Below are 25,084 nucleotides of genomic sequence, written 5' to 3' on the forward strand. Positions count from 1 at the left end.
TAAAACCCTCCTCCGAAGGCCCCACTCTCGTCGGCGAGAGTGGTCTAATCTTTGATTGCACAAAAGTGTACAAGGCGTATGCAATGGATTGATGCAATGGGACTATGCCGATGATGATGACGGCGACTTAGGCTGATATCTGTGATCTTCTTGGTGGCTGAATTTATGGACTGTTTCGGGGCTGAAACTGGCTGTTCTATTGCTGTCTTGATGGCTGAAAATGATTGGCAATGTCGGGGGTCATGCTGAGGATGAAAATGCTGATGCTGCTGCTCTTTAGGTTGCGTTTTTGGAGAGAGTTCCTTGGCTGAAAAACGCTGCCACAGCAGGTGCTATAATGCTGAAAACGCTGGTCTGGAAGGGTTCGAATACTTGAACAAAAACGCTGAAGGATCTGTCTTGCTGGCGATAGTGCATGGGCTGAAAACGCTGATGTTGGTGCTGAGGTTTGGTGAGCAAAATGCTACAATGCTGATGGTCTTGGCGATGATGCAAGGGGGGAAGGATGCGGGGGATCTGGTGTTGCCGCGGTACGAAACGCCGGCTGATCTCTGTATCCAAAGCGCTAGGGCTCTGATGTTGTAGGCGAGGATGGAAAACCAAAACGCCAGGCTTCTGGGGGGGTACTGCGAGAGTGACCTGTTGAGCGGGAAGCTCCTGCTGCCTCTTCTGCCAGAAAGTGCTAACTTGGGTTTGCTTATATATTAACTTAGCAAAATTGCACTACCTACTTTTGTTGGAAAGTCACTTAAAAATAATAAGTGAAAATCCCAATAAATAGGAAAATAGGCTAAATGCACTGAAAATTCCCCTAACTGATGCTAATGGATTCTGATGGGAATTCCGATGATCATGCTGTGTGCAACCGGAGGATATGCATCTATGCTAAGTGACTGGGCATGCACGGTCTACGAATAGACTCACAAAAGTGCCAGATCACTGCTAATCTAGACTTGACTGAACTGATTGAACTCTGCTGTGGTGTAGCTTGTCCACGGACACATAGGGTTGGGATGTGTCACGTAACATACAATCTATTTCAAACAAATTCCAAACAGGATCACCAAACAAGTTCTCAAACAGAACTCAAAAGCAATCTCGACATCAATCGAGCTCAAAAAGTTGATCGACTTTCCATCCTGTAACCTGCACCAAAAATTAGGGTTAGATTCCTTCCATAAGGTCCTAGCCGACCACAGCATGGTCCATCAGCTCTTGGACAGAGTGTATCTCTGGCGGCGATAGTAGTCCCAAGACAACAATCACACCGGGACCTCCAAGGTTATCAGCTCGAGAAGAGGCATCTACTGAGGGATATTGAGAAATTTCAAGATATAATATGCTAGGGTTTCCATGGCAAGCATTTCTTTAGGTCAAAAAGTCAAGTTTCGATCCCACTTTTTGTGTGTGTTTGGTGATCGCTTTGACACTCTGTCACTTTGTTCATCTGCATTGCATGCGCAGTCTTTTAGGAAGAATAGTAGTTTTCCAGTTACTCTCCATGGAATGGGTATGTTTATGGTTTTATGTTGGAAATGGTTTCAGGAATTTTCCTCTTCGGAGATTCTTGATGAAGGTGGACCCACAACCATAGACGCAGTTGAAGCATTGAAGCCGCCACAGATCACTTTGTCGCTTTCGGCGCGGCCCAAAGAAGCAAGCATTGCAAACCTTCATGAAGTTCAAGTATCGTACGACCCACGCATTAGAGTGGGGGTGAAGAGTTCTTCGCAGGATTCCAAGAGTTGTCGGGGGCAATCTTCGACGCCATACAGCTCGGTACCAGTACCCTCACTTTGAAAAGGAGGGGATGTCACATGAACATCTATGTCCAGGCACTTAGAATAGTTGCATATCCTCAGGTTGCACACAACATGATCATCAACATGACATTCAGTACCCACCATAAGCATTTTACAGTGCATAGAACCCATTTTCCCAATTTACTCATTTTTCACTTATTATTCAATAAGTGAGTTTGTTGAAAAAGTGAGTAGGGCAAATTTGCTAAGTCTCTATAAAAGAAACCTAGCGCTAGAACTTTTTAGCAAAAGAGGCAAAAGAAGTTCGAGCAACTTGCAGTGCACCTTCTCAGCAAGACCGGCAAGAGACCCTAGCGTTTTCTACAGAGCAGATAGCGTTTTTGGCTACAGATCAAGCCTAGCGTTTTTGCTAGCAGATCAACTTGGCGTTTTTCAGTTGCAGACCTAGCCTGGTGTTTGCAGTTTCCGGCATCAATTCAGCCCCATCATATCAGCGTTTTCAATTTTCAGCACTTAGACACCACAGATTCAGCCCTTAGCCTTGCAGATCTCACCTACCCGCAGCAGATCCACGCCGTACAGTCGAATCAGCCAGCGTTTTCAGATTCAGCGCTGTCCACAGATTTCAGCATCTACGTTTTCAACGCATCGTCGCCATCGCTGTCCTCACCGACACAGTGTCAGAGGTTAGAAGAAAGTCCACGTTTTGCAGATTTCAAAAGTTCAGCCCGGGCATTTTCAGATTTCAGCTTGTCCTCGTCATCGTCACCATTGTCGTCGACATCGTCAGCAAGTCCATTGCATTTAGACCATTGTACCAGATTTGTGCAATCAATAGCATAGACCTCTCTCGCCATAGAGAGGGGGGCCCTTGGAGGAGGTTTGAGAACCCGTCTAGTGTCGTATTCTTCTCTCTCGCTTCTCTTAGTCTCAGCACTTTCATTCACAGTAGCATTCACTTTGTTTGTGATCATTGCACTCTCTCTCTAAAGGAACGGAAGGCTCTCCCTTACGTAAGTAAAAGGGACCCTTGAGCACAGTTCGGAGCACTCATCTTGAGCAATATCAACATTCACTTCTGCTGCACCTTACACCTGTGAATGGGACATAACAGGAACCATTGAACATGGACACAACAAATTTTTGTTACTCCTCTTGAAGGATACATTGCTATCCGGAGAAAGTTTTGGAGTAAGGAAATTCAATCCAATTCTTGAGATTTGAATAGAAGACCCTCGAACTTTAAGTGAGAGGGCAGGTCTTTGATCAAAGTTACATCTGTGAGGAAATCATAAGTGCCTTTTGCTTTTTCGTACGAAGTATGCATTTATCTAACCAGGACTGATCACTCTCAAGTATTTATAAGAGTAGGATCAAGTTGGAGCATTGCTTTCTGTGATGAACTGGTTTGCTAAACCATCCGGAAGGTCACTAATTGATCTAGTATCCGATAGTTCTCTAATAGATTACCTGCTACTGCGTGTCGGACATTACAAGGAACCATTCCGAGATTTCAAGCAAAGAAAAGCTTTCACTAAGCTTGAGTACCCTATGAGCCCACACCCCCTACCCATTAGGGAAGATATGGTAGTGTTTTTCACACAAGTGAATGAACACTCTCTTTATGAGGGAAGGAACAAGAGATGGTTTTGGCCTGTGCTTGCACAACTCCAGATTTGAAATCTGTCACAAGGCAGGCACCACGTGCCAATAGAAAAGAACAGACTAAACAGACTTTTAGCACTTCAATAACAACTGTTCAATAGCAATGAGAGAGAGAGAGAGAGAGAGACACGGAGTGGCGAAATTCCACCCAGAGAGTATTGGCCCCAAACCTTGGCGCCCCTTTCGGTATTTCTTTATATTACTGCTGATTCGCAAAGTACAACAGCCGGGAAGCACCTCCTCTGCAATCTGCGCGCTGAAGAGTGCCAGAGAGGGCTCCCAAGGCTCATATTTAAAGGCCCAAAGCCTAAAAGCATCAAATATGAAAAGCTGACCCCAAAAAATCACTTTCCTAAAATTTCGGGATTTCCCTAAAAATCCGCCGCGAATTCCGGGACGTCCGTACAGGTGCCACATCATCATATTTTGATGTGCAAAGTCTTTTGAGTGTGTTCTGCTTTATTTTTAATGCCTTTATGCCACTTGGGACCCCATCGGACGGGATCCCCATAAGTTGGTAGGACTTCTTCTTCTGTTGCTTGTTCTTCTTAGGGTTTCTAGAATTAGGGTTTGCAGGTTTTAGGGTTAGGGTTTCAACAGTTAGGATTTCTGGCAGAAATTAGGGTTAGGGTTTCTGCTCTCATCTGTAAGTTGGCTCCATTCTTTAGGCTTTGACACGTCAGCAGTTTGTTACAAAATCCCAGTTTACTCGATGAGCGGGTTTGATCTTAGATCGAGTCAAGGGGTTATTACATTCAGAGTTTTCGTTCTAAGGATCTTCAAATCTTCTGAGTTCACAAAAACTGTAGCACGATATGAGTATTATGTACACCTTCCGACACATGGGTAACACATAAAGATGCAGACCTTGTTGTCAAGGTGAGTCGACTACCAATCGAGTGAACCAGAACAAGGTGAGCCAACTTCCTTTTTAGGAAGTGGAATGGCATTTGAGATACCTCTCTTGAGCACCTGTTTGCGTGCCATGATATTCCAACAGAGAATCTCTATGTGAGATGTGTTCAGTTGCTTTGAGTTTCTCTACTAAGATTTTTTCTGATGGTCATTGATCATCAAGTACGCTACATGGATTGACCACTAAAGTAGCAAGTTATGGTTGTAGCATATGCTTCTCCGTAAGCAGGCCAAGTACTATTTGCACAATGCTAGTGTAAGCATGAGGTCGTGACTTCCAAGACGGAAAGAATTGCCTTAACCATAAATGGAAGAACATCCCTGAGATCCAAAGCGGGTTTGCTCTATTGTGAACTGAATTTGAATATATGTTCAGAGAATGCTATGGCTAGAATCTAATTTGCCTACAATTATGCAAGCCATTGCAAGGTGACACATTTTTTATGACCTCCGCAAGGAAGAGACGTTGATGGGCGTCAGGAAAACAATGCTAATAGTAACACACGTAGGACAAAAGAAGTGTTTTTGTGCACAAGGGATCTTCGGATCGGAACAATCGGCCTACACTAAGCAAAGGCCAAGTATAAGAACTTTCTCTGGTGGAATGGCAAACTCTGTTTGCCAAAGAAAGACATCTCACAAGAGATAATGCTCTATGTTTTGGCATTCCCAATGCAGGTGCATAGAAGGGGTTTATACCCTCAGGTCTAATAGCACATGACTAGCGCAAGCATATATACCTAGATTGATTTTTAGGAAGATCATTCTTTTTGAGGTTGAGAAAGCGGAATTGAGTTAACAGATTCTCGGATAAGGAAACTTCCGATCTGGTGAAAAGAACCGAATGACGAGTTGCATACGTAACTCGTAAGATTGATGATTCGTGAAAAGATATCCTAAGGTACTATAGGAAGAGCATGAATTTCTACTATTAGAGTCGAGTACCCCATTTACTTTCAAACCAGTAAGTATTGAATTATTGATTTTTTTTTTAATTGAATTTTAAAGTTCTCTTTTGAGAAAGGACTAGCTCAACTCACCATTGAGCAAGCTTTTGAAAAAATTTCCGGTTTCTTCCTAGGCCCAATTGGATCTCTACAATTGAGGACAACTGTTTATAAGAGAGGGATGTTGCTAAATTACCTTTATCTGACAGAAAAATAATTCTAAATGAATTATTGGATTTATAAGTGAAGGGTTTTCTTGCTTGGGACATTGAATTTTTTTTTTAATGAAATATTGGAATCATAAGTGAAAGGGTTTCTCACTGGAGACATCCGAGTACAAATATTTCTAGTGCATCATTCAAAGTAATGACGAGACTATGAACAAGAATATCTGTAAGGCCACCACGAACAGGTACTTCTGATGTGTCCCATCGGATGGGAGACAAAGAGCATCGAGAGAGAAGTACTTGACCATCCGGGAACGGACACGCTGATAAGTCATAGATTGGGTGACAGAGAGCATCGCGAAGGAGATTGTACTGTAAGTTCGGTGAGAAAGAACTAGGTGATGGGTATTCCTGATGCGTCCCATGGTGGGTGACGGGGGCAATGGAAAGGAAATATTCCATAGTCTGGAAGAAATTCTGAACTGTGTTAGAATTATGCACAAGGATGAGCAAGCACTTGAATGAAGATGGGTTCACAGGAAACTTTTGAGGGAAAACAAATGCTTTTTTAGAAAGCGGGTTTCTTTTCGAGAAAGCAGATGCTTTTCTGTAAAAAGGTTTATGTCAGCATTACATCTGTGCATGTGGTTGCATCCAGGGACGGTTGGGAAGTGCCATGTAGGCATTTGTTTTCAGCTTATAAGGTTTTAACGATTTTTTTAACAGGATCATATCAATTTTAAAAGAGGCTGGAGTGGGCAGCCAACCGGTAATCAAAGTAGCAAATTCTTATCGCCCCATCTTCTCTCTCTTTTTAGCCAGTGAAAAAAATCGACCTCTCCTCTCTCTATCTGAGGGGCCCCCACCTGCCCTATTCTTGCTAGGAAAAAGCAAGTAGAATCCCCTATTCCTGCTTGCTGCTAGGGGAAATAAAACCGAACCTTGCTCTCACTCTCAAGGACCCAGAAAAGCCAGCATTGAAGGAGACGACATGCTACTGCAGATTCCAGCCACAAAGACGACGCCGTTGGTGATGCCCACGGCTTCCCCGAGTGTACCAGATGTCGCCGAGACCGAGTAGGCGAGTTCCATCGCGACGAAGTGCCTACGGGGGGGTGTTTCCATCACGAAAAGTTGCTGTTTTTCTCTGTTTTCAGCCCATAAACGTCATAGACATAAGACGGGGCTGATTTACGAGAAGGAAACCTGAGAACACACCTCTTTTGTGTGTAGGATTAGAAGAGAAGATTCTCCGCATAGAAATCTCTTCCGGGAGGTTGCTTTTTCTAGAACCGAGTTGTATTTTGAGTGTTGAGACTTCAAAGGTAACATTTCATGTTCTGATCTCTGAGTTTTTGCTTGCAGGAGTACTTCCTCTCCGCGAGGGAGTAGGAGCACTAGAAAGCACGAGCCTCTGTAGGAGAAAAGCGCCGGAGGAGGAACTAGAGCCAGATTAGCCCAAGGGTTTCGCACCCTGAGTTTGGGAGTAGATCCACAGATCCGAAAGTGGTAGACTCTTGAGTTAGGATCCAGAAGTTGAAATTCCCAAAGAAGGACTTCACGTCCAAAAAAAAGAGTTGTTACGTAGGAAGAAGACTTTGGAATAGAACTAGTCAGTCACAAACCATTTGAGTTAGCAAGAGACAATGTGAAAATCCTTAAGAAAAAGTTCTAATACATCTAAAATATCTACCTAGACAAGTGACCATACATCTAGATATGCATCGGAACCCCAGCCACAAAGCTAGCTGTGACCTCTCTTTGCCTCCTTTCTAGAAGGCACATCTGCATCTGCCATCATATCCATGTGTGGTAGAAGAGACTTGACCTAGAAGCCAAGCCAAAAGGAACGAGCTACTATCAACCATTTGCTTACATAATTGTGAGAGCAAGAGAGTGCTTTTGCCATAGATTGACTATTCCACTCTTGCACTGCTGGAGATACTCCCATGCCTGATGTACAGTGAGGAAAAGAGGGAGGCAAAAGCACTACAACTCATCCAACCAGCTGACTGCACCTGTGAGGGAGAGCCCATCTTACATAAATTTCCACACGATGCTGATTGCACAATGTATTGCACAAGCGCACTATTGACCAAGCAATCTAGTTTCTGGAAATCATAGTTTGGATCTCTCTCTCTCTCTCTCTCTCTCTCTCTCTCTCTCTGCATGCAGGCAAGCAAGTGAAAGAAGCAGCTCTTGCGAGTTGGGAGAAACATACCACGCAGCCATGATTGATCTGCACAAGTGAGGATTGCTCCTGCGGAAAGAAATCGAGATAGCTTCTTTCTGCTGTCAAAAGCCTTTCTTCTGTGAGTAATGTGCGTGTGGCATCGCGTTCATGGACCGTATCGCTCAGCGAAAGACACCGGAGAGTGCTTTCCATGATGAAGACGATGGTGCTCCAAGCTAAGACGAGAAAATTATCCAGCAACGCCTCCCATCATACAAACCTCCACTTCGTCGCTGAGCTGGCAGCTAGCTCCTGCTCCTTCTGCGCTCGGGGGGGTAGCAGATTCTGGTCCTCCCTCATCACTAAACGACACCTACCGAGGGAGGTGGGATCAATGGCCCACAGTAGGCGTCGCGAGACGGGTGCAATCTTGGCCGTCCGATCGACATTTAAACTAGGTGTGAACTAAGCGTGAACTCCGAGATATGTGCACCACACCAAATTTGGTGTGAACTCGGTGTGAACACGACGTGAACACTGTGTGAACTGGGGAGGGCCTGCACACCACACCAAATTTGGTGTGAACTCGGTGCGAACTAGGTGTGAACTAGGTGTAAACTTGTCCGCGACGCCGTGATCTATAAACTTATCCCACACACACCTTTCAACGAGCGCGCATTAGCCTAGTGGTTAGAGTCAATCCCGTGGGGGAGAGGGTAGTGGGTTCAAGTCCGGGATCCGAGAAAGTGGGAATCTTTTGCATTCCGTAGGCAATCCAACGGTCACGATCAATCGATGATCGTGAGCCATTGATCCCACCTCCAAATGGAGGTGTCAATTAGTGACGAGGTGGTCCTGCCACGAATTGGGCGCCACCTCGTGTTTGTGGCCGGTTCAGACGGCACAGTGGAAATGCTAAGGCCGTTTACACACTGCCCATGGCAGCCCGTAACCTGCCCAAGCCTGGGTCTTTAAAAGTAAAACATGGGCAGCCTATGTCCAGCAATCCCCTTACAGCCAAATTCAAAAAAAAATAAACTCACTCAAAATCTGAAAACTGGGCAAGTGTGAGCTGGTCTTCTGAGGAAAAGAAAGAGTGCAAAAATTCTGGTTGCACCTGTCTTTCAAGACTCCATGCATTGTCGTCACATGCTCTACCTCATCGAGAAATCCAAAGAGGTCACTGTCTAAGTTCATTATGCAAGACCAGAGGTGACATCGATAGTCAAAAATTGAGGACAAGAAAAACAGTAGCATTTTTGAACATCAAATCCCCTTAGTATTGAACATAAACACAACACTCACAAAAACCATGGAACTCAAACTCTTATAATGTTGATCAATCAACTACCAAACTCCACTTAGGCAAAACAACATTTGAAGGTAAAAAAATATGAACAAACTACATTCCATTACAAAAAATCGCCCTAGTTGTCGCTGTCAAAACTCTCATCGGCAGAGTCATCATCTCCAAACATGAGCCTTGCACTTCTCCTTGCTCGCTCATTGAACATTACTTTTGAAAGACTGTCACGCCTCTGTGCTCCACTTACATTTGTAGCATCAAAAGGAACATTGCCCACATTTTCTGCCTCTCAGCTACTTGTGAGGGATCCGACTCAATCAGGCTTGTGACTTCTACAAGAGCAACAGTCAACCCGCTACACACTATTTGTTAGGACAATGGTAGGACCAATCACGGCCATGGGCCAGGGCCAAGGGCCAAGACGGACATGCAGCCAAGGGGGGTCCTATTATAGAAGGCCAAGGGCCTATATAGGGCGTGGCTGGGTGGGAGTTGAGCATGTTCTAGTTCCCTTGTCCTTTCACTGGTATCAGAGCAAGGTGGAGAGGAGGAAGGAGGGTGGAGCTATGGCGGGGAGAAGATGGATTTCTCAAGGCATGGTTTTCTCTTTCTTCTCTTCTCTCTCTCTCTCTCTCTTCTCTCTCTCTTCTCTCTCTCTCGCGTAGCAAAAAAGGTGCAGCATGGTTGCATGGCGTTTCATCAAGGCTCGACAAAGAGGATGGAAGATCTTTTGAGGCCGCAGGGAATTGCATGCAAGGCATGCATGTGCATGCAATTTCATGACGAAGCCGAGAAGGTTGAAGGGAAAGAAATCGAGCCACAGCGCGGGTAGGGCCGCCTGTGTCGGGCGAGATGGAGGATCGTGGGTAGTGTCCCTTGTGTCGGGGAGGGAGAACAGGGTCGACCAAAGAGTTTTGCTGCATGTTTGGTGCCGTTGAGGTCGCCTGGCCATGGGGAGCGAAACTCGTCATACCACTGAGTGTTGCAGAGCAGTGGATCGCAGACAAGCTCCCACTCTTGGTCTCGTCGATGCTCTGCAGCACCATAGCCAGAAGAAGTCTTTAAAAAATAAATTATTTTTTACTTTTTCTCCAAGTCTCCACTGGAGTGGCCGCCCATGCCATGCTTCCACCCCTTGTCCCTATCAATTTGCAAGGGCCGAGACTCGTTTTCCTTGCCGAATCGGCCGGGACCATGGTGTATCGAAGGCGGCCAAGGTTGGAGTCGAAATTGCATTTGCTGAATGTCTGAGGGGGAGCAGCAATTGCAAAAAGTCCAAAGTGACCAAGCAGTTGTCAAGGCAAGGAATAAGGGCAACGACGACTGATGTAGCTTTCGGATGACATGTCTACAACAAGAAATTTCATGAAGTTTGTATGCCTCAAACTCTCTTCGATTCGAGTGAATCACATTCGAAAAGGTTTGCAGCCAAGACATGTTTCCGCCGTTTGAAGTGGACTTCTAAGAGTAGGTAAGCACGTCACCTTTAACGTTTTCAATTATCACTTCATTGAATTTTGTAGATCTCTCTGCATTATAAGCACGACAAGCGAAGGCATGGATGCCAACTTATTCTTTGGTGATATTTGTCCTCAGCATGGGGCAATTTGAGCATGTTCGGTACGTCTTGAACATTTTTCTTGCATGCCATATGATAACTTAAATGACTATGAGCACAATCACTGGCCGAATAATTTTATATCATCAAGGGTCTAATGTTATGAATGTCGAATTCCCAATTTTGGCTTGGAATTTTTTGGTCCTAGGCAATGTTTGTTCCTCACGTCCAAGCAAGGCCTATGGCATGCTGGTACAAGCAAGGCCTGTGGCATGTAAGGTGCAGGTATTCGGCAAGGTCAACCCTTAATTACAATTTTAAGAAGTTGTAAAACAAGTTTGCTAGGACATGGCTCCTAGGCAAGTTGTTTGTCGGCAAGCAAGATCTGACGAGTTTTTCTAAGACATCATAGGAGCAGAGCTCCGTCTACAAATCCTCAGGATTACAATAATCCAGCCAATCAGGTACGAGGTACATACTTTGCACGAATTTTTTCTTTTGATTTTTCAATACATAATATAATTTGACATGGTCTATTAGCTGTGAATACTCAACAAGGTCGACTTTCTTTGCAATGCCCTTGTCAACTGGCAAGAGTATCTGTTTGCTATCCGCATCAGAACTACATGAGTACTTATGTGAAGCAAGGTTCCTTTTGGTATTTGGCATCACGCTTTCCAAAGTTTGGAAATGATTTTAGCATACGAATCGGGAAAAAATTTCCATGATTTTAAATTCCATGTAGGTGTATATGAATAATACATATGCTAACTCCCGTGCACAGTTCATCTAGCTCTGCGCCGTAATCAAGAACCTACCAGAAGCCTGAACTCCATAATTTCTTAAGGGAAGCAAGGCTTCCAATTCGGCATCTTGCATTGAAATTTTCTCGTATGGCTTATGCTATGAGCATAAAACCTTGGAGGAATTGTCAGTTTTTCAACGTGTTCTTTCATTACATGCAAAAAGGGGGTATATGATGTACACGACAACTCTCTCGCGTGCACCTATGGGTATGAGCCATCTTCCAGCGAGTTTTTCCTTCAGAATTTCAAGACAACTGGTTACAACGAGATGACCAGTGTAGACATTTTAAGTTTTGCTTGTTTTTTCATATTTTCACATTTATTTTAGACAATATTTATGTTGTGCTGCAAGCAAAGTGCTTTGATAGTTTTGTGAAGCAGCAAGGCACTTTTGTTGGCTCTCACGTTTGCGGCCATCACTCTCGTTGAGGGTTACAATTCTACATGCAAGACATGTAGTTAGGTGGATTCAATTTACCACCTCATGAATTTACGCTTCCGCTATCCACAGACGCACTCTGTCAATGACATACTAAGTAATGGATTGTTTAATTGATTGTTGGTTGCTATCAACACACAACAACACTAAAAGGAACCTAAATCTAGAACTTATTTTACAGGCAAAGTGCCAATGCTAAGTTGTCTCATAAATTCACGACCCCTGCATGATGGTAGGTGGGTTAGATTGAGTTTTTTGTTTTTCTATTACCTCTCTCGATGAGAGAGTCATAATGGAAATTGTGGAATGCTTATATGATAAGTTGCAATTTAGGCATAAGATGCGTAAGAGCACACAGCCTGTGTACACACTCTAAAAATTTAAGGAAAGTTGCAATTTAGGCATAAGATGCGAAAGAGCACACAGCCTGTGTACACACTCTAAAAATTTAAGGAAAGTTCCTCAGCTCAGCATGCTCTTGTTCTCTCTCTCTTTCTTAATTCTCTTGAAGAATAATGAAAACTTTTTAATAATATTTTGATACATGTTTCTTTGGGAGACGGCATGAGCCAAGGTGCTCTAACTCTCAGCCAGAAATTGGGCATGACACCCTCTACATTAGTCTTCACGTTTTCGTCGATTGAACACTAATTCCCATAAGGGCTATGAGCCACACACGCTGACTAAGAGTCATTGTCAGATCTCGGGTACAACCCAACTGTTGGCACTCCTTGGGTGATTGTTCTTAAGATCAAACAGATCTACCCATTGGAGTAACACAACGACGTTAATGGACAAGCAAGAGTCTTGTCCTTACAGATGTTTAGGGTGTCATTTTTGCATGACATGGTTTCAGTGCGACACTCGAGTTGAGTTATTGATAACCATAAACTCAACTCGGCTAATTTCTACCAGGATATTAGATGCAACATTCATTGCGACAGCATGGCTATCCATAAGAGCTAGGTTTTCCCCTTGTGTGGATCTCTTGCTCTCTCTATAGCACTACGAGTGTCTATGGACGCACTATTTTGGGGTAAGATGCGGGTGCTTACTAAATCACCCCATAGGCATTGAAGATCACAATTTGATCTATTCTCGTTATACTTTCAAGGAAAGAATTTCGCAATCTACCATGCGGTAGCGAAAAAATTCAACTTTTCAAGTTGATTCTCATCATTCTGTACACGGTTAACTATGTTGGTTACCGTTACCTGCTAGTTGAGTAGTTTCTACAAAGGGTCTTACCAAGGGGTTGACTACATAGATTCTACCCAACGGGTTTTGATTGCGAAGGCAACACCCAGGGTTTCCAGTGCAATGTTGCTTGGTTTTTTCACAGGTGGGAGACGTGTCCTGTGCATTTGAATACGGGTAACTGAACTTCAGTTCAATCCCTCGGGGCCATGCCAAGGGCATGTCGGAACAAGTATTTTGGGTCGTAGTGTCCAATGTACATTATGTTGTTATGAATCCACTTGTCGGATTCGATTTGGCACATGTTGTCACATGGGATACAACATGGTCTAGGGACTCAAGGAGTTCGGTTTAGCCAGTGTGGAGCAATGAATGAGGGTCCCTCTCACTCTTGTCGCAGAGTGTTTAGAGTTACCTCCACACACAAGTACATTTTGTACTTGAAGGATGTTCTTTTTTAGACATCCTTAGTTGAGAAATATTCCACATGTGGCGAATATGACTCTCTGGGACTGACACTGGCACCTCCTATTTCAAATGTGTCACAAAAAAGTCCCTAGGTGCTGGTCACATCTGCTTTCTAGACCATTTTCAGCACGACGTATTAGGAGCAATTTCAGTGGCCAAAAATTGTCGGATACTTAGAATGACTTGTTCAGCTACAAGTACTGCTAAACAACATTACAGATGGTTGTTTATCATATAGCAAGGCTATAAGTTGTTAATGAAAAAGTTTCATTGTCTATACCTAGAAGTGATCAATGTTTCACCTTCTATTGTGATTCAGACGTTTCAGCAAGGCTTGCAAAGATTGCAACTGAAAGTATTTAGTTTCTTTTCAAAACTATTTACATTCCTTTTTAATGTGTGCTAGGCGCATCACATTTGCCATAAATATTGTCAAGGATCACCATGGATATACAGGTTCGGATCTGTTTCTTGCTAAATGCATGCACACTAGCTAGGTGTTATGGGCCCTAGTGTTTAGCAAAGGCTGATTTGGAACGGCATGCATATTCCTCAAGTTGTTGCTTATGAAGCATTTTTGCACTCTATGTGCAGTAGCTCCATGAGATATTTTTGGGTCTACTAATCCCAATAGAGGTCATGGCTCGGTTTGGGTGTTTTGTGGATTTCTCAAGTTAACCACGATGGTTATTTCTCAACAATGTTACACGATATTGTGATTCCCATTTACCAGTCATTTGGGACGACTGTCTGTAAACGTGAGGAACACACTTCAGTACTGTCAGTTATCCAGGGGATAGGAGATTACAAGTGTAATCTGGTGTTGAAGGATATGCAAAGTTGCGTACGTTAGCACCAAGAGATCCAATTAGTAAGCATTTATTGCTTACTTAGAGTGTTTGCTTACTATAAGTTAAAGCATGTTTGCGACTAGGTGTAGTTCATCATGTATAACTCAGGTTTCAACCTTGAACACTCGTTAGGGTAGGGGTTGTTTATTGACTGATGAAAATTGGGAACAAGTCAAGGACTTAAACTTGGCTGATGAGTTATGTCAGCAAGTTATTTCATGGAAAGTGAAAAGAGGTACTTTTTTGGTACACCTGTGTTGGTATAACTCGTTTACCATGCTCATGGGCATTTTAAATGGAGTCTACACACTATGTTTGGATAGGAAACCGGTACATCAGATGGTTAAAATGGACAACATGTGAAAATCAAGATGTTACTCTTGGTTTCATTGAACCTCCTACTAAACGGGTTCCGCTCAAATGAAACGTTGGAATCCATGAGGATGTTACGGTAGAAAACATTAGTGTTCTTATGAAAGATACCATCACTTGTGTTTTCGCGGCGAAACGCTTCTCCAAGGGGGGGTAAAGTCAAGACAAAGCTGTAGGACCAGTACGGCCATGGGCTAGGGCCAAGGGCCACGACGGACATGCAGTCAAGAGGGTTTCTATAATATAGAAGGCCTAACTTTTAAGGCCTATACAGGTCGTGGCTGGGTGGTGATGAGGATGTTTAGTTCCTTGTCCTTTCTATTGGATAGGGTTGGAGACTGCCTCCTCGGCTTGTGCAAAAAAACTCACCTTGTTGTGCTTCTAGTACCCACAATCATCAAATGCCTCCCATGGAATGCACATATTGTGCAATACCAACCTGTGCAAATCATCTTAGGGACATTCTGAAACAGCATTGTCACAAAGCTTCAATAGAATTCTAAAGCGAGCCTTGAGCCATTCCAAACGCACGCTCCACTGCCATTCGTGAGCTAGATTGTATGTGCTTCCAAAAGAACCGTTGAGGAGATAATCCATATTTGCTACCTTTGAAGGGTGGCAGCATCCAAATGAGCAGGATAAGCACAATCTCCCAGCATGCAATAGTTACTAGGCTCTTGATGCGCATCTCTGACCTAGATGGTACGTTGAAACACATTCAATCATGCATGGAACTCCCATCCTATGTCATAGTCCCAAACAACCACTTTTGAAGAAGTACCATCATTTGCAAATTGATAGAGTGGAAACCTTTTCTGTTTGAAGTAGTCCTCTGGTGGGTTCGTGGGGCAATTATGGGTACAGACTACAACCTTGCATCTATTACATAAAGGAACTCCATGAGTTGCCTTAAAGCCCTTGCTAGGCTTTGCCATTCTTTCTAGTGAAGGACTTGATGAAAAGGTCATGTTGCTATGACGCTGATATAGCATCACAAACTCTGGATGACGATCTTTGTGGCTGCCAGAAGTAGAGATGGAGTAAATATCTGCAATAATTGTAAGTTTGATCCTGAAGCAAATCTATGCAAAGCTACACATACTCGTTTCTCAACTTGGTATTGCCTTGCAAAAAGTAGTGTCGGCACGATGAAATGTGGAGCAAGGCGTGCAGTCTTAATCGAAGGGTCCTTCTTATTCGTAGCCTGCTCTTGAACATCCGATCTGTGTAGCTGCCATCAAGCACTATTCATGAATGTGTTCGGTCTTGAATAGGACCATCATGCTTGTTTTCGTGCCGTCTCCTCCAATACGAGCCGCTCGCTGGAACAACTTGACCCATGCATAGACTCAAGAAGAGAATTTGATGTGAATACTCAACATCATGACCATCAAAACTATAAGCTCCCAATGCTATAATTGCTGATATGAGTATGGCAACAACAAGACACAATGACACTTCGTCATCCATGACTGCAGGAAACCACAAAGTTACAGACCAGCACAGATGACACTAATCTATCATAAGCCATTGGACTTCAGCCAGAAGATTGAAATGCATCAATAGACTTAAACCACAAAACCAGTAGACTCAACCACAAAAACCACAAAGCTAGACTAATATGCACATAAGCATGCCAATACATCATTAGCCAATAATGAACCTATAAGTGGATTTCAGATCTGGAAAACCTAGCAAAATCGATAGTAGTTGTGGACACTCTTTAATGTCAAAACACTATAGGCAATAACACAATGCAGACAAAAACGTAAACATTGGAGTCGTCAAACAACAAAAACGCGATTGAAAACATAACCCTAGTCTTCACGAGATCAACCTGCAATGAAACCTCAAAACTAGTAGACTAAATGCACATAAGCTGCCAATGAATCATCAGCCAATATTGAACTGCCTTTGGATTTTTGATTGGAAACCCAGTCAGCCAATCGATACATGCAAAATTAGAGTAGTTGTGGACACTCTTTAATGTAAAACACTATAGGCAAAAATGCAATGTAGACAAAACGGTAAACATTGTAGCCCAAGCTTTGGAGATACAATCAAAGAACATTGAAATCAATGTGTTGAGTGTACAAAGACCACAAAGAGAGTGCTCTGTACTCATGCGTAGCAAGATTTTGTGGGAGCTACACATCTGTATGCTCACTTGTTATGATATGTTTTACAACATCCAAAGCCAGCATTGCATTTGTGAGGGTACCAAGCACTTTTTTACGTTCAGCTTCGCAACCTTGCGATCTGCATCTGACTCTCTGTTGAACTGCCATAAGCTTTGCAATGTTTGTCATGTCACTCAAAAGACTCTTTGATTTTTTGTTCTTTTCGGATGACGTGTGTCTCGAGTAGTGTTCGTAGCCAGCAACTTTTCTTTATGCAGAAAGGGAAAGCTCCTTTTTTCCGTTGGATAACGCATCTCAGCGTCAGAAAGCTTCTTACTTTCAAACGCAACAGGACGTTCATCCTGGTATAATGCCGCACCAATAGCATAATCACTAGCATCCATTTAAACCACAAACGGTTTGCTAGGATCCACAATGTGCAATATTGGCGCAGTAGTCACCAAGTGCTTTAGTGTCCGAAAGCTCTCGTCGAGACGCTCATTCCAGACAACAGGGGGATCACCTTTACGATGAGGACTCGGAGTAATCCTTGATAAACTTGCGAAAGAATCCAGTAAAGCCTAAAAAGGACTTTACTTGGCGCACATTCTTGAGAATGGGCCAATTTCGCACTTTATCCAACTTTTCAGGGTCGACGCGAATTCCATCGCGAGTAATGATGTGACCCAAGTACAGAAGCTCTTTCTTAAAGAATTCACACTTAGAAGCCTTAGCGTAAAGCTTCTCAGTTCTCAGTACTTCGAGAACAGTGCGTATATGCACTAGTTGCTCAGGCAAACTTCGGCTGTAGATCAAGTTATCATCGAGAAATACAACAACGAAGTTGCCTAAAAATGGTCTCAGCAGATCATTATCATCTGCTGGAACGTAGCTGGAGCATTGGTCAAACCAAAAGGCAAGACCAAAAACTCGTAGTGACCATAACGCGTATGGAAGCCTGTCTTAGGAATATCTTCCAGTTTGATCCGTATCTGATGATAGCCTGATCGCAGATCTATCTTCGTAAAATACAACGCTCCATGGAGGATACTTGTTCTTGACAGTGAATTTATTCAACCCCTTGTAGTCCACGTAGAAGCGCATAGTGTTATCCTTCTTTCGAGAAAGTAGCACAGGCGCTCTCCATGGGGATTTGCTAGGCTGAACAAAACCCCTATCGAGATAATCCTTCAGCTGTCGCTGAATCTCGTCCTCCTCGGTTTTACTAAACCGATAGGGTTGCTTTGAGAAGGGCTGACTACCAGCCACCAACTCAATGCCATGATCTACTCCTCTCGAAGACGGCAAGCCAGGAGGTAGATCATCAGGAAAACATCCTTGAAATCAGTCATGATTTCTTGGATAAGGTTGGATTCGTCGGAATCCCCAAGTTCAACAGAAGAACATGAAATATTTTTACGAAATTCAGTGAGACAGAAGTACCAAGCACTAATGAATCAAACCAGGCAGATGGTACACATTGATAAAAGTCAACATCAGAAGACTGTATTTCTTCATACATTTCCAAAGCAGTAATAACTGGTATTGCAAAACCATTACTTCTGATTACAAAGCAACACAGATACATGAGGCATGTTTTGCTTAACAAAAACAAGAGAGTGATGTACATAGTCTATATACAATAAGTCTTGTTTATCATAAAACCATGGAATTTCTAAAATAACATCTGCTCTGTCCAGGCGCATGATGTGGAAATCCAGGTTCTCTTTGTAATCAGCCAGCTCGAGCGACAAGTCTGGAACCATCCGATTCCATATATCCGTATCCACGCCACGAGCCATCTTCACGCGATACTCATGGTCACTGTTCTGCGTCCGCAGGTTCAGTTTCTGCACCAATTTTGCATCCACAAAATTGTGTGAGCTTCCATTATCAAGGAGTGCGGTCATGTCGTGACCATTGATCTTCCCGAGGAAACGGAGAAGATCGTGCTTACCAAACACTTTGGTGCTAAAAGTACAATTTGTGCATGAACTGTGTGCTAAATGATGGATTTCAACTTGAACAACATCAAAGTTACCTGAGATCTCGTGAATCTGAACCGAAGGACGGCCTTGCGGTTTCTGCATCTTTTTCTTCTTAGGGCAATCCTTGATTTGGTGGCCCGTCTGGCCACATCCGAAGCAAGCCCCCTTCTTCACTGCCTCAGCAACTGAAGCATTCCTGGCTTTCTTCTTCTCCTGAGAAGATCTTGGCGGTGATTTGGACTAATGCTGGAATCAGGGTCACTTCCTCGAAGCACCCTCACCGGATTGATGGTCTGTAGTTCTTTTCTTCTCATAATTCGCTCCATTTATTAAATGGAACGTCCTCGCCTTTGCCAGTGCATCCTCGACGTCAGTCGGGGCTTTATCCTTAATCAAGGCCCAACGGTAGTCCTCATGCAATCCCAACAGATACATGTGCACGGCGTGCGTAGAATCCACCTTGCAAAAGGTGAGTGCCTCTTTGAAAGCTGTCGTATATTTATCAAAAGACAGAGTTCTCATCGAAAGACTCTGCAGTTTGGCATAAGCTTTTAAAGGGTCCATTTTGGCGAAATCCCTCTTGAATTTCACGCAAAAGTCAGTCCTTTGCCTTTGTCCATTGTCTTTCTGTTGGTTTCTTCAGTAAGCAGACTGCCTTCTACACCTGCTATGGTCAAACCATCTGGAGGTGCAGAATTACTCAAAGCTGTGCAAAAAGTGTCCCAACTTTCTGGCAATGTGATCAACAGGAACATAGCTCTAACAGGTTCATCTCGTCTGCTACATTGAAGTAAACGCTTTCTGCCAAAGTCAGCATAATGGTAGAAAGTGCCAATTCATCCATTTCGCTCCATTGGCATTTTCGTCCATATCTTGTGGTTTTATCCCCTTGAGCTTTATAGGTTTTATGTGCTTCTTTTGTACCAACACATGCCAAATCTGCTTCTTCCACAATGGGAAATTGGTTCCATCTGTGCAAGAGAGGGTATGCAATTATGACCGGCATGGACATGCACGTCCTGCTAGAGGCTCACAAGGGTGCCAGGCTAGGTCCTAAGCTATGACTGTTTCTAGACTATAGCAGAAGCTTGTCCACGTGGGGCAACTGCAATGCACACGTGACATAGTTTCTTCTAATCCATCATCTTCATCATCCTTCTTCTGTGCTTCCTCAGCTCCATGGTTCCAGATGGTACTAATTGGTGGGTATTGGCCCGCCGACCTTGAGCAGCCGGTTGCCCTATCTTTCAAAGGCACCTGTCATCTTCTCTTTTCCATGGGTGGCCAAGGCACGTTTTACCCTCTTTAGGCCCCTGGTCTTTTTCTATTTTCAGTTTGTGCCCATGTGGCTAGTTGTATATGGATCGTTAGGTTTTTCTTCTGTAGTAAGTGGGCTGGATTTTATGTATCTAGGAGGGGAGAAAGTAATAAATTTTCTTGATTGCGAAGTTGAAGTTTGAACACTGAAGATTATGTTGATGTGCAGCTTGAATATCCTGATTATAAATGATCTCATGAATGGTGAAAAAGTTTTGTCGTCATGTTCTGTTTTCCTTTAATTATCAGAAAGGACGTTCGTGAAGGTTTTGCACTTTGCCTTTTCTCTTTTAACACAGAGATTAAGTGTGATGCATCACAGACCGACTTGAGCTTTGCAACTTCCAGGCAAGTCTCCAGCAATTCGTTTAAAGATCAAAGCTGGTTTCAAGAAGAGCTACAAATAGTGGAATTGAAAGTTGCAGAATATATTATAGCCGATAAGGAACAGAATCAAGTAAGCGAAGGCGAAAAGGAGCAAGAGGTTACTTATAATAAACAGCACTTAGTAAAGCAAAATGCTTGTGATCCTATCATCCTTGTGTCTTTACTGAAGGATTGTGTCAAGCAAAACAATTTTCATAAAGGTAGTAGATTACATGCTGAAGCTGTCAAATGGAGCTTGCTTGAATGCAATACTTATGTGGGCAACACTCTAATCAATTTCTATGCAAAATGTGGGATGCTCGCAAAAGCTCAGCAAGTATTTGATCAGCTTACTGTTAAGGATGTTGTTTCCTGGAACACACTTATTACTGGCTATGCACACTATGAACATGATGAAGCAGCACTCGAGTGTTTTGAGTGCATGTTGCGGGAAGGCCTTTCTCCAAGTGCAGTCACCTTCACATGTGTTCTGAAAGCTTGTACCAGCTTGGGTGATGCCATTAAGGGTGAAGAAATACATGCTGCTATTATAAGAGAGAGGACTTTCGAGAAGAATGTCTTTGTTGGTAGCACGCTGATTAATATGTATGCAAAATCTGGTGCACTGGAAAAGGCTCAAGACGTGTTTGATGGCCTTCCCACTCGTAACTTAGTTTCGTGGAATGCGCTTATTGCAGGGTACACACAACAGGGGCGGGTTGAAGGAGCTTTAAACCATTTCTATCGAATGCAAGAGGAGGGTATTTCCCCAGATGCAGTGACCTTCGTATGTAGCTTGAAGGCTTGTGGTAGCACAGGCACTATACAGAAAGGGAAGATTCTACATGCGCAAGTCTTCAGACTGGGTCTTTTAGAAACAAACATTCTGGCAGGCAATTCATTAATAGATATGTATGCCAAGTGTGGCCTATTAGAAGAAGCACAACAGGTGTTTGACAAGCTTCCAGTTGTGGATGTCATCTCATGGACTTCTCTTATTGCTGGTTATGCCCATCATCTACATGATGAGGATGCAGTAAACTGTTATGAGCGTATGCGATCAGAGGGCTTCACACCAGATGATGTCACCTTTGTGTGTATCTTGAAGGCCTGTGGCAGCATTGGAGACTCTTGTCAGGGCCAAGAGATACACTGTGAGGTTGTCAAAGAGGGCTGGCTGGAAAATAACATCTCTCTTGGCAATGCTTTGGTAAATTTGTATGCCAATTGTGGCATGATTATTGAAGCACAAGAAGTATTTGACCACATGCGAGCACGGAATGTGGTTTCGTGGAACATACTTTTGGGTGGATATAGCCAGCTTGGAGAGGATGAAATTGTTTTCAGATCATTTAAAGAATTGATCAGAGAAGCTATAGAGCCAGATTTGATCACATTTTCCACTGTACTGAACACGTGTAGCCAAAGGGGCTTACTTGACAAGGCAGAAGCGTACTTTGAAAGTATGAATTTACATCATCATATTGATCCTAGTTTAGAACACCGAGCTTGCATGGTTGATCTTTTTTGCCGTGCAGGCCACCTAGAGAAAGCGCTGGCAGTAATCGAGGACATGCCTGTTTTGGCCAGTTCAACCGTCTGGTTTAGTGTTGTGTTTGCATGTCAAAATTTGGAAGCGATGAGGCTTGTACAAACTATTTTCCAGCATGCGGCACTAAGTGATATTTCAGCTTATATATGTGTCAGCAATGTCTATGCAGCATCTGAGTGAAATTGCGACACTGGCAGTTTAACCATGGAATGTTTGATGAATGAATGTCATGTGAGGCTACAGCTCGGTAAGAGATGGTAATTTCTTTCGTCTCACAGACCTTGGAGGCAACATTGAGAGCATGGTTCTTTCGGTTTCAAAAACAGCAAGTGAATTTTCAGTGCTATTGTCGGAAGGTAGTCCATTTATAATGATGGCCACATGATTGACTTGTCCTTGTGCTCTTTCTCTTACATGAGTGTCACATCACAGCTGCTTATTTCTAGCACACCAGTATTCAAACAGCTGTCCCAGAAAACAGGGCGGTGCATCTGCTGCATCAGACTTGGAAAACATTAACCAGCAACAGAAGGAGATGGCATTGATCGTACATATATATTCTGAACAAAAGAACATCCTTACATGGCGAATACAGGCATCCCGCTATGCCCTCTTTCTCTTTGTGAACATCATTCCAGAGGCTCCTCAGACTCATGATCAGATTCACAAGGATACTGTCCAATTGTACATATAGTATATTAATGGCATAGAGTTGGACCCCTAGATCATGAAGGGGAACAGAGGGAGTCAACTTTGGCATGGATCACGTCCTGATCTTCACTGAGGAGGTCACTTTTCAGGCAAGTGTTTTTCCATGAATGCATAGGTAACACTCATCTTGTCAGCTGCATATCCAAGACCCAATACTCCACTTGTTGTCTATGGCCATTCTCAAAGATCCAACACAGTGACTACAAGCTCGCAGTAACTAATGATGCCATCCGTTATAGCAAGACCAAGGAGAGCAAGCTTGGTGATAGCAATTGAGAGCATTTTAAATTCCCGCTGAAAATGCACTTTATGACCTCCATAACACACATTGCACGGGACTATCTATTTATTGTTCTAGGCTAACGCTAGGTTCCCGCTGTATAAGCCTATCCTATGTTTGTAGTCTTTTAATATTGTTGTTTTTTTTGTTATCGGCTATATTTATCATCAAGACATGGTAAGTTGATCTTGGTAGGTTTTTGAGACCCTTTGGAACTGTTTGCAGTATCCCATGAGCACATTGAATCGAATTTGGTTGTCTTGAAGAACAATTTTGATGAGGAGATGGGAAATCGATCAGTAAGAAGAGATGATCAAAGGCACCGGTCGTTTCATTTAGTAGGGCGGTGTAGGAAGCTGTAAGAGAAGATGTGTATGTGTTTTGATTGAATAAATGCATGATCCTCCCTCTATTCAAGAATCCGTGCTTTTTTTTATCAGCCAGATTGTCTGATGCTACAGCAGAAAGGGTGAAGGAGCCATGTCACTGGCAGAAGTTCTACATGTACGTGTGCGCGGCTCACACAGTTGGAAGAAGTGCACACTGAGACTAGTGACTATATTCTTTAAGGAAGCCACCATGCTAAGGTTGCAGTATGTGCCGAGTGCAATGCAGTTCATGTAGCTCAAGGCTGTGAGTTCTAACTTAGACTTTGAAACTTTGAGGCAAATTAACCGCATTTGTTGCTTGATTGCAGGTAAAGTAAAAGATTTACGCTATGATAGCAACATTTGAGATGGACGAGCCAGCACTGCTATTAGCTGCCCTATGGTCCATACAGAAAAGCTTGATCAATTGGACTATGCACGTGGTGCAGACTTGGAACATTTCTGTGCCAGCAAAAAGCAAACCACTTGTCGTGCCAAGGAAAGAAGCAAAACAAAAAAATGAAGGTAATCAGCTTGCCAGCAAAAGACAAAGCAAGCTCGGTCATTGCAAAACAATACTGTGGGTTAATGTGCTTCTATGTACGCCAAATGTGGGAATGTTTCAAGAGGCGAAGCTCAGAAATCAAAACTTCATTTGAGATCTCTGTTCTGGTACATGTTTTCAGCACCTAAATTGAGATGCTTTGTGGCCTCATTTTTGGAACAAAGATTTGGTCAGAGGCACCTGCATTTCGTACAATTGCAAGGCAAGGTTGTTATAGAACACCGTGGTGCTTGACCTGCTCGTGTGGATGAGTATGTCCAGTGCGGGGCTGTTTGAGAGAGACGGGGGGAGCTCATCGAACTCTTCTCATCTCTTAAAATACAATGGATTGCGGAATGTGCACACAAAGGGAAAGCTGAGCATTCCTTTCGCTCATCCTTCTGTTTCTGTCTGGACTTTGGTTCACTTTTTACTTTGTTTGTGTTGAGTCCACTATTTGTATCAGATAACAACTCATTATCTTGTTCTCGATGCAATCTTGGGCTTCCATTAATGTGAGATATTGATATTTCTTTGTCAAGATTGGCATAGTTTGCTTTTGCGTTTGTTTCATTGATTTTTTCCTTTGATATCTCTTTTGTCGACTCAAGTTCAAATGAGAAAGCTTGTTAGGTGAAGTAAACTTCCAACTTATAACGGTTGTGATCTTTCAATGCAAGAGGTTATCTTGAAATGTTAAGACTTTTGTAAGTCTTGGTTTGAAGTGCCATCCTAAATTACCATTTTTGTATATCGTTTGGGAGTTCCACAAAAATCCTATCAAACTTAGATTCACAATTGTTTCTTTTGACACCTCTCTAACATAGGTTTTCAAATGGCTTAGTTATTGTTTCAAAGCCATTCTGCCTACTTTACAGAAGCTTTGGAAAAATCTTTTGAACGATGCAGAGGTAGCGATGTTGTTGTGCCTCTTTAGACATTTCAAACTCCCTTGGGTTTGGAAGTAGATATCTATGATAAACATCTTGAACCGGAGTATGCCAATCTAAATATCATCCGAATGCCCCACATTTCTTTAAACATCTCTCTTTTTGCAAAATGGTGTCTTTTGTTCTCAACTATTTAGATTTTCTCGTCTTTGTTCTAGTATATCTGCTTTTATTGTTTAGAAGTGCCATCTTATTTCTTTACCTTGAGAAAGTATACTCATTCAAAAGAATCTTGAAAAACATTTGTTTATATTTTTATTG

At 43.0% G+C, this 25,084-nt stretch overlaps 1 protein-coding gene and 1 long non-coding RNA gene across 6 annotated transcripts in view; one reads left to right on the top strand and one right to left on the bottom strand.

The window, feature by feature from the left end:
• Positions 1 to 7,956, bottom strand: part of LOC147439470 (uncharacterized) — a 66,374-nt gene extending 58,418 nt beyond the window's left edge. Inside the window, exon 1 of the long non-coding RNA XR_015184596.1 lies at positions 7,679 to 7,956. This is a non-coding gene — a long non-coding RNA (uncharacterized LOC147439470). The remainder of the gene's footprint in view (positions 1 to 7,678) is intronic.
• Positions 7,957 to 17,801: 9,845 nt separating this feature from the next.
• Positions 17,802 to 24,414, top strand: LOC147439475 (pentatricopeptide repeat-containing protein At4g38010-like). Of its 5 annotated transcripts, none has more exons than XM_086485315.1 (2): positions 17,802 to 23,554; positions 23,659 to 24,414. In XM_086485315.1, the coding sequence occupies exon 1, from the start codon at positions 20,276 to 20,278 to the stop codon at positions 22,148 to 22,150; it is 1,875 nt and encodes a 624-aa protein (XP_086341441.1). In that variant the 5' UTR covers positions 17,802 to 20,275; the 3' UTR covers positions 22,151 to 23,554; positions 23,659 to 24,414. The 5 variants fall into 5 exon arrangements, with proteins under 5 accessions (XP_086341441.1, XP_086341443.1, XP_086341444.1 ...); XM_086485317.1 differs by having other exon boundaries at positions 17,802 to 23,548; XM_086485318.1 differs by having other exon boundaries at positions 17,802 to 23,319; positions 23,402 to 24,414.
• Positions 24,415 to 25,084: the final 670 nt, after the last annotated feature.

The sequence above is a fragment of the Adiantum capillus-veneris genome, chromosome 16 (assembly GCF_014529385.1).
Source record: "Adiantum capillus-veneris isolate H3 chromosome 16, ASM1452938v2, whole genome shotgun sequence".
Lineage (NCBI taxonomy): Eukaryota > Viridiplantae > Streptophyta > Polypodiopsida > Polypodiales > Pteridaceae > Adiantum > Adiantum capillus-veneris.

Bases quoted from the DNA above. Each gene is read 5' to 3' on its own strand.
- LOC147439475 (XM_086485315.1), top strand. From the start codon at position 20,276: ATGTTCTGTTTTCCTTTAATTATCAGAAAGGACGTTCGTGAAGGTTTT.